Raw genomic sequence first — 10,730 nt, forward strand, 5'->3', positions numbered from 1 at the left:
TGTTCCATGCAAGGCCTATTGTTTCATAAGCTAAGTGATTACTTGTCCATGGTACACACTAAAATACCATTGTGTACAAGCATTGCCATCTAAGTTATTCGGCATAACCTAGTTATATTTCTAATTCATTCACCTAATTATGCTCCTAAGGTTTTCACACCCAACATCATAGGTTTTAATCATGTTATTACATATACATAACAATCAATTCATGACATACTCCTCACAAGATCATACATGAAATGTACCAAATTAATTCTCATGGAATATAATTGATCAATGATAATATTATGCCCACATATCATAATATAATTTACAAGACTCCTAAGATAGCTTAGAATCCTTAAAATACATGATTTTTGGAAAATACAGGGGTTGCAATCGATTGCAGCAACTTCATGAACTTTCTGCATAATTTTCTATACCAGTTCATTTTCTTTCTAATTGTTTCAACCCTCTTCCTTCAAGACACAACCTAACTCATCTCTAACCATCCCACCATATGCCAAACCATACACTAACACAAGTCCTTGAATCAACAAGTTCATCATCAAGAATCAACCTCAACAAGCATATTATCATGAATCCAACATAAACACAAGCATATTATCATGAATCCAACATAAACACACAAACATGGTAGCAATCACAAACATGGTACCAATCACAACATGAATCAACACAAAATCATGAACTATTACTAATCATCATATTCATAGAATCAAACTAAAACCCTAGTTTTATTTTAAGAATGAATCTAACTAGAACGCACCTCTAGTGTTAATTGATGATGGAAAAGAGTTGTTTTAGTTGATTATTTCACCTTCTTCAAGTTTTCCTCTTGTTTCTTCATGTTTTTCTCCTTCTTCCTTCTCTTCATTGTTTCTATGTTTTATCTCACATTTCCTTGTTTTTACTGATAAAGAAAAATAGAAAGGGCAAGTGTGTTAGTGACACAAGGTAGGAAATGTGTGGATGAAAAGAGAGATGAGAAAAATGAGTGATTGGTAGTGTGAGATAGAAAAGAAAGTATCTTAAATGATATTTCTTAAGAATATTTCCTCTACTAGATCAATTGACCAATTATTAATGTTACCAAAATGTCTCTTCTTGTACTAGTTGTTAAAAGGTCAGTCTCAAAGAATAATAATTAAGTCCATTTGGGTTAACTAATTACTCTATTTGTCCCAACATACAACTAATAGAGCATATAAGAACTTAGTTGATCTCAACTGACAAAGATTTGAGTATCTATGAGAACATGGGATATTACATTAGCCATTGTAAAACTTTAATCCTTTTGTAAGGAGGTTCATGGACAAAACATATTAAAGTTCATATCATAATGGAACTCTCGAGAAAGAATTCTTGGGGAGGGGGCGTTGTCCAAATCATTAGGTCGAACATCTGTAAATCTTAGGTGTTTTTCTCTCTTGCTTTATCTCTTTGCATTTTAGTCATATATTTTCATTGCATTTTCGTCTATCTGATTTTCTATTTTCCATTGGTTTTATTGCGTTTATGACAAATATTTCATCTTAGCGAATTAACAACCAAAGTGTAAACCATAGACACACCATATTTCAATTTTTTTTTAAATACTACCTATTGTCTCGGTTATGCTAGAAATCAAGAGGAAATGTTATAATCAATCTCTTTCGAATTCCAACAACTGCATTTATTTTTTGTTAATGGATTTTATGTTTTGTTTTTTATTTTATTTTATTTTTATTTTCAAACTTTTATTTTTTTTATTTATAGGACAAATGATTTGGATAAGTGATGCCTAGAAAAAGTATAACCATGTTAAAATTATAAAATTCCTTTTCATTCAAAAAAAAGTTAAAATAAAAAATAAAAAAGGATTATTAATATTAATTATAAAAATAAAATAAAATATGCATAAATAAATTATAATAAATAATAAATAATTTCTTAACCTATGTATTTATTTATTTTAAAATAAGTCATTTGATAATTATGTAGAAAAAAACATTTTTAATAAGGAATTTTGTTTAAAAAAACTCAATTAGTTTGTTACATTTTGAAACGATATATATATATATATATATTTTTGTAATTAAACTCTCTACGAAATCTTTTGTCACAAAATAAAAAATTTGATTGATGATAAATAATAATATACAAATAATAAAGATATAATAATTTTAGTACAATCTTCTTATATGTATTTATATTTATTTAATATTTTAATTATAAATTCAATTAATATTTATTAATTAAAAAAAGCAAACGAAAAATATGGTGGCAAATAAAAAATTATGGGGAAAAAACAATTCATTGCTTTGGAACACATTAGCGTCGCAGAAACCGATGCATATATTTAATTATATAAATAAAAAAGTAGGCAAAATTTGGCACCAATAGGATTATGTTAGCGTCGGTCAGTAATTTTGAAATAAATAAATTAAAAATTAATTAAAATATTATTAGATAGTTAACGACAGTCGAATGCTAAAGTAAATAAATAAATAGATAATTAAATAGTTAAAGAATTAAATATTAGAGCATCAGAAATGGCTAACGCTATTATTAAAGTCATATTTAAAAGGGTTAAATACACTTTTCCCCCCTGTAATGTTTGCGAGTTTAGGATTACCCCCCTGTAAAAATATTTTTTGTAAACCCCCCCTTATGTTATGTAGATTCCTTCATAGAACCCCCTAATATCCAGGTGGCATGGAATCTAATAAGAGGTCCTACACCTGGCATATTTTTAATTTTGTTAAAGTGATTATGTGTCATTTTACACTTTTTAATTTCAAATACCCCCTTAGAAAATTAGGGTTCTGAACATAGCAGGGAAGACGAAGACGAAATTTCCAGGGGAAGACGAAGACGAAGAAGAAGAATGCAGGGAACGAAGCAAATGAGAAAGACGACCGCAGTGAAGACGAAGATGAAGACAACCTCAGCGAATACGAAGAAGCGATCCAGCTCAGTGAAGACGAGCTCAGTGAAGATCCCTCTCATCAAATTGTTAGATGCCAGTAACTGCACGTCCCTGGTTTCAGTTTCGGATTTAAAAACTATTGCAACAAAGATGATGGGAAATGCCAAATACATTTCATTCACGAACAACCTGAATTTGGATGGACATTCACTTAAACATTTAATGGAAAGTCTCAATTTAACAATGATGAGCGCTGCATTTCAAAATGTGTCTGTTAGAAGACTTCGCGTGGCTGTTCACAGCTACAATTATACCAGTGTTGATGCTTGTCTACCAGGAACAAGGGTCCCAAGGCAGTTCAAATATCAAACTACTACCGAGTCCTCCATTACCATTGAACTTCCCAACCATTCGAACTTACTGGGATTTCTTTACTCAGTGGTTCTTTCTCCAGCAGCTGGAATGAAGAAGGGTGGAGGAGCTAATATAAAATGTCAATGCGAATTGGGAGAAGAAGGTACAAAGGTTACAAGGTTTAATACTTATGGCACAGAACTGAACTCGGATCATGTTTATGTATGGTACGATCCATTCCATTGTGACAACATTCTCAAATTTTATGAACCAAAGCTTTGTTTTGAGTTTTGTGTTACTAATGGTATGGAGGAAGTTCATGGTTCAATCTGTATTAAAGAGTGTGGGGTACGACCCGTATGTGTTGATGAACTGCAGAGTGTTTTACAGCAATTGGATTTGGATTTGGATTCGGAAAAGAGAAATGAGTTGAACAAGGCAGTGGAATTAGAATCAGGACGTAGGATAACCTTGAAGCCAATTGAAAAGCGTTCCACAAGCATTATACAAGGTTTGCAACTTCTTACTCCCTTTCCCTAGTCTCATATATGCTATCATAATATACTCATATAAGAGATGCAGCCAAAATTTCCACTAATTAAAGATAGTTGAACCAGAGACAAATTCTAATTTGGAAGAGAGCAGTGGTGGAAAAGGTCGACATCATGATACCTCAAAACCTTCAAAAGGTTGCAGTCACTTCTTTTCTATTGACAAACTTCGGGTTTCATCTTTTCTGAAAGTTTCAAAAATACAAACCAAGTTCAGTGCTGCATGTGGTAGCAAGGAGAATGCCAAAAACTCTACGGAAGACGTGAGCACTTATTTTTTGTTTACAGAATTGTCTTCCATCTAAATTGAAAAAAGCAATATTTTTATTTTCAAAAAATATCATTTTTGTTACTATAGTGATTCGTTAATATAGTGATTTGTCTGTGCAGGTCAAAAGCAAATAAAATAAAGGAAGACCATCTGAATCTGAAGCTAAATTTCATCTACCGGTAACGTCAACGGCTGAAGACAACGCTTCTGATAACATACCAGTTGAAAACAACTATGATTCGCAAGATAATTTTGACGAGACCAAGAATTCAGAAGAAAAACCAAATATAGCAGGAGGACAAATCACTGTTCCCGACACCAATGATCTGATAAGTGAACTAGAACAAAAAAAAGAAAATGCACCAATAATGAATCTTACCGAACCTGAAAGTGATCAAGAAGATGGATCAGACGAGGACCCTTTTTCTGAACTTGAGAGCATCCTGGTGGGAAGTCCTGAGTCCTCGCCAAAAGCAACATGTTCCACAAATAATGACGCTGTAAGAGAAGCTTTGCATAACCTTGAATGCGTATTGGAAAATTCACTCGAGTCCATTATCAGTGATGTTGAACTACAACGGCAACTACATATGTCTTTGGATTACATAAAACAGGCATCTCATGAAAATGTTTCTCCTAATGTTGTGAAGCTTGTCCAGAAAATGACATCCACTATTGAGAACCTCTTCAAAGACTTTGTCAGGACTAAAAAAGTGGTTGAGGATCACATTGATGCTTTGAAACAAAAAGAAACGCTCATGCAGCGAGTGAGAGATGTTAAGAAACAAAAGGAATCAAAACAGAAAGAAAAGAGTCAGTTGGAAAATGAAGCCAAGCGTCTCAAGGAAGAGGGTGAAAAGGTGGATGAAGAAATTCGAATTCTTGTTGAGCAAAAGAAAAGTATTGAGTTGGAAATAACCAAGCTGAAGGAGAGCATGGAAAGATGTGAAGGTGAAAAGAAGAAAGTGAAAAATGAGGCTAAGAATATGATAACTGAAAGCAAAGAACTCATGTTGAGTATTAAAAATTCTAAATCATCATATGCTGCTGCATTGTCAAAGCAACAGAAGTTGAAAGACAAATGGGAAGGTTTCAGAATAGATTTTGCAGACAACTTTGGAAGTAGCACTACTTGAGAAGTATTGATATGTTGGGTTCATGAGTGTGGTGAGCCCCACATTAGCAATGCATGACTTAAATATTTGACATTTAAAAGAGCTTTATATATAAAAGAACTTTTACAACTAAGGACTATCTTACCATGTTATCTGGTTGGTAAGTAAGTTGTGCTTATGCACTTGGTTGTATTTGTTATAATTATATGTTACAATCTTAAGTATTATTAAAAGACAAGAACAGAGAGAGAGAGAGAGAGAGAGAGAGAAACTATGCAGTAAATGAGCCCATAAGTCCATATGTGCAACAAAAAAACTTTACTACTTCAAAAAACTAGAATACACAACAATGTCAAAATAATATCAGTACCAAAAAGTATAATATTGTCATCAAACAACTCATTTTTCCTGAGATAGTTGTTGAATCATTTAATCCACATTTCAATGTGTGTTTCATTGAAAGGTCCCTGCATAATAATACAAACTAATCAAATATCATAAGCAAATTATGCCGCCAAATTCAAAAAAATTATGTTGTCAAATTCAGTCCAACAACAAAGTTATACAGCCAAACTCGACAAAATTATGCTGTAATATTCGGCCTATTTTAACAAAGTTATGCACTCGAATTCAACAAAATTATGCAGCAAGAAAATTTCTTATGCTGCAGATTCTGCAGCTAAGTTGCAAAATTATGCAGCAGAAATCTTGCAAGATTATAATAAATAAAAAATAAAAAAAGTAATGCCCATTACGAAACAATACACAAATACAAATACAGTGATATAGAAAAAGAAAAGAAAAGAAAAAACAAAAAATAATGATGTTGCACTGACAGTTTAAGATTGATGAACATATTACATTTCATTGATGAACACATTACAAGTTCAACATTACATTGCTGAAAAACACTAATGACATAACAATTACATGACAGACTCATTAGACTAACTTAACCATAGCTGCTATCAACATCCATGACAGACCAATTACAAACATTAACCATAAATTTTTCCTCTTTTCCATTGCAATCTTTTTCTTCAGTTTTTCTAACTTGTTAAGCTTTCCGACTCTGCAATCTATCTCCTCAACAATCTCTTTAGCAAATTCAATCAAATAAGCCTTGTTGACTTCACATTGGCGGCATCCGGACGGATTGGTTTCTTTCACTGCAAACTCACTGACCAAATCATCCCACAAAAATAAACCGCACCCATTCTGCAATTTGAGACAAACACCACCAACAATTAATTTCGAAATCAAACTCAAAATAATAAAATGCTTCAAAATTGCTCACCATATAATTCCTGCATTTCCAAAATTTGCGACCGGGGTTTTCAATTGACTTGGAGACCAACAACTTCATGGTTTCATTGCATCCACATCTTGGTAAGCCGTTTCCAACTTCACTCGTGGAAGATGCCTTGCTGCCACCCATAACCTAGATGAAGGGGACACGGACGAAGATGAAGAGAGGGATGGATTTGGGGTAGGGATGGATTTCACGAAGAGAGAGAGGGATGGATTTGGGATAGGGATGGATTTCACGAAGAGAGAGAGGGATGGATTTGGAACCCTAATTTCTAGTTTATGCCATGCTGGAGACCTAATGAAGATTCACATGTGAAAATAAAAAAATTAAAAAGCCACGTCTGAAATAAAAAACCAAGATTCCATGCCACCTGGATATTAGGGGGTTCTATGAAGGAATCTACATAACATAAGGGGGGTATTGAAAAAATAACTTTACCAGGGGGGTAACCCTAAACTCGCTAACATTACAGGGGGGTAAAGTGTATTTAACCCTATTTAAAAATAAAAAATAAATGAATAAACATGTTAGTGCAAGTCATTAATGACGTAAATTAGACGCTATTAACGTCAGTGTTAGGATTGACACTAAGTTTTTTAAGGCTAAAATGTCTTTTTATCGTAGTGTAAGCACATTTTATTTTATGTCTAAATTATTTATTTATGACATATCCTCTTGAGCATTTTATTTTTTATTTTTTAGGCTAAATTTTAGAGGAGTTTTTTTATGACATATATTTCCTTGAGCATTTAATTTTTTATTTTTCAAATTTTAAGGCTAAATTTTAGAGTATTTTATTTTTTATTTTTATTTATGGTCTATTCTCTTACTACTTCTATCAATCGAGGGGAAAGTTATGTGTTTGTTTGTTTAACTAACAAATTTTTTTCGTTCATATATAAAGTAACAACATTAAGATATTGTCAATTCATCAATCCACACGAAACTCACACCAACCAATATATTAGGACGTAAATACCATAATCTTATTTTGAAAGCAAAATGAGAGTCTTGAAAAAACATTGATAATGAAAGCATTTTATGAAGTAGAAGTCATTCCATGGGATTGATTGCAAAGTAGATAAATATCTCAAGGTTGGTTCTTTAATGTATTTTCTATTGTAATTTTAAAAAAAATTATGGATATTTGATAAAATCGTTTATTGATATGTTAGAAATATAATAACTCAAAAACAATAACTCATGTTTTCTTAAAAAATTAAACTTTTTTACAAGCATGAACCAAAGAAAATGATTTTAACAACTAATATTATAAGAGAGGAGGAGTCAACTTCAATCAAGACATTTATACGCTCTTGCCATTCTTCCTGAAGAATGGATTTATACTATTGATTTCTTCTTTATGGAAAATCAATCAAAAATAAAAATTATTTATTTTACCTCAATTAAAAAATGAATCAAGAAAAAAGTAGAAACTTTTCATCACGTCATTTGTTACCTTACCCACGACAATCAATGTATGTTATATTTCAAACAAAAAAAACATGTTTCATAATAGTGGATTCTTAAACTAAATATTCCATCAATTTAATTCTATCCTACAGTACTGGAGATCCAATTAAACTCATAGCTTGATTCGCACAACTCATGAATTGTTAGCTCCGGTGGAGTTCAAACCAAAAACCTTCAATAAGCACATATTCTAATATCTCAAGAATTTACCAAGATGTTGAATAAAAAATTAATAACTACTAGTAAAATTTTGTGAGAAACGAGATATGGAATGCAAAGTACTTTATTAATATATTTATGAGTTAACCACTTCACATGTGATATTTCGTGGTTATCTATAAAACCATTTAATTTAACAACAATTACAATGACAATCTTTCTCTTCTCTACATTCTCCATGCGCAGAAAATGATCCACATAATGCTTTGCAAAGTATTTTGGAAATCAAAGTCCTTCCAGTGGTACGACATAAACCAGCTACAACTTTGTTACATTCTTTTGCATTTAACATTTATACCTCATTTCCTGCATAAAGACACATATCTAATTAATTAAAGAAACACAAACTCATGAGATTTCACAAAAGCTAAATACAAAAATATCACAACTTGTAACAAAATGAATTAAAAAAATTAGAAAAATAATAAAGATGATTCTCATATTTAAATATATTCAACTTTCAATGGTGATATTTCATTTAGTGGATGCATATATATATATATATATATATATATATATATATATATATATATATATATATATATATATATATATATATATATATATATATATATATATATATATATATATATATATATATATATATATATATTTAACTTTAAAAGTTAAAGATTTGAATTTAAAAGAAAAAATGAAAAATTAATTCAAAATCAACTAAATTGATTCATAAAATACCACATAAAAACGTTCAATTAATGCTTTCTTCTAAAACCCATAATTAAAATCCTAGAAAAGATACAATCATAAATTGAAAAATATATTTTAAACTATACATACTCAAATTTACACTAGCTGAAATAAGTTTTGAATATATTGTTTTTGAAAACTAACTTTAAAGTATATATATATATATATATATATATATATATATATATATATATATATATATATATATATATATATATATATATATATATATATATATATATATATATATATATCAAACAAATATAAAAAAAATTAGTTTGTTTCTCTATTATTTTTCATCTCTAATTATAAAAATTTATTCATTTATAAATATTAACAATTTATTTATATTATTACATAAACATAAATAAATATTATTGTTAAAAATTAAAGTACAATTTATTTTCATTTATATTATCTAACAACTACTTCTAAGGACAATCTCTAACCATAAGACCTTCTCCTTGACGATGATAACATCTCATCCCTTTGGTAGCACATCTTCCAAAATGATTTTTCTTACACCACTGTCATAAAGAAGGTTGAACTGGCCTTGCATTATGTCATAGCCTTTCCTTAAAAGGTTGAGGCTTAAGCCTAAACTGATGACCTGGTTTTCCTTGGTCCTTTTGACCAACTTTATATTGATCCCTCTCCTCTCACACCTTCTTTAAACTATTCTCAACAACTTAACATTGTCTCAACAAATCCGCATAAGTAGTGATCTCTCTTTGAGAAACACTATGAGATATTTCACCATTAATCTGAATATGAGTTGATCTACCTTCCACTTTTCATCTGGTGCGTACATGGATTTCCTGGAGTAAGTAGTCATATCCTCGAACTTTTATGCATATTTGGCCACGGACATGTTACTTGTCTAAGCTGTTGGAATTCAAACTTCCTCTAAGTGCTCAAAGTACTTGGGAAATAATTTTCCATAAAAGTAGTCTTAAAATGTTCCTAATACCTGGGTACTTCTTGATTAGTCATAAGATTCGAAACACTTTCCCACCATTGAACAGCAAGACCCCTCATTATATGAGAACTAAACACAACATTATTCTCTTCACTACAGCACACTATCTAAAAAGTTCTCTCTATGATGGTTATCCATTCATGAGCTTTCATAGGATCTAATCCACCGTGAAATAAAGGAGGATTCATAAGGAAGAAATCCCGGAAACTACCACCTACAACTTCTTATGGAATCACTTAGGGGTGAAGACCACTATTCGATTGTTGCATCATCTGCTACATGAATTGGTTTTGTTGTTTCATCTGTTGCACAAACTGAGGCCACTGAACTCCATCATTCCCAACTACTAATTATGGATTCGGACTCTGAGTTTTAGTCCTACCAAGACCTATGCGGTTGTCTTATATGAAATGCCATACAAATAAAATTAAGTTGATCAGACTCAAGGCTATAAATATGACATCGAGAACAACGATGACAATACACATATGAGGCGGGAAGAATAACTTATGATATTTCACGGTTGGGTCGAGGATTCAACCTGCTATGATACCAATTCTAACTCCCACATATGATACATGTCTAGAATACATATTATACATCATGTAATTTTTGTATTGAAATACACAAGAGCCTGACAGCAATAGTGTACATATATACATGTCCAAAATATGATACACAACTAAGGCACAATAGATACAAAGGTTCCTACAATAAAAATAGGAACTATATCATCCTCTTAATGATCTCAAAATAATTATATACATAGTGAAACATCATCCAAAATATCAAGTCGCCAAGGACATCAAGTTTGCTTGCCATGCCTTTCATCTG

The 10,730-nt window shown here is 31.1% G+C and overlaps 1 protein-coding gene and 1 pseudogene across 1 annotated transcript; one reads left to right on the plus strand and one right to left on the minus strand.

Moving 5' to 3' along the window:
* The first annotated feature begins 2,920 nt into the window (after window positions 1-2,920).
* On the plus strand, window positions 2,921-5,226 carry LOC127093736 (uncharacterized; annotated as a pseudogene).
* Window positions 5,227-6,147: 921 nt separating this feature from the next.
* Window positions 6,148-6,951, minus strand: LOC127093737 (uncharacterized). The gene is made up of 2 exons (XM_051032643.1): window positions 6,503-6,951; window positions 6,148-6,423 (listed from the first exon to the last, which is right to left on the minus strand). The coding sequence occupies exons 1-2, from the start codon at window positions 6,641-6,643 to the stop codon at window positions 6,148-6,150; spliced, it is 417 nt and encodes a 138-aa protein (XP_050888600.1). The 5' UTR covers window positions 6,644-6,951.
* Between the last annotated feature and the right edge of the window lie 3,779 nt (window positions 6,952-10,730).

The sequence above is a fragment of the Lathyrus oleraceus genome, chromosome 6, assembly GCF_024323335.1.
Source record: "Lathyrus oleraceus cultivar Zhongwan6 chromosome 6, CAAS_Psat_ZW6_1.0, whole genome shotgun sequence".
In the NCBI taxonomy this organism is placed as follows: Eukaryota; Viridiplantae; Streptophyta; class Magnoliopsida; order Fabales; family Fabaceae; genus Lathyrus; species Lathyrus oleraceus.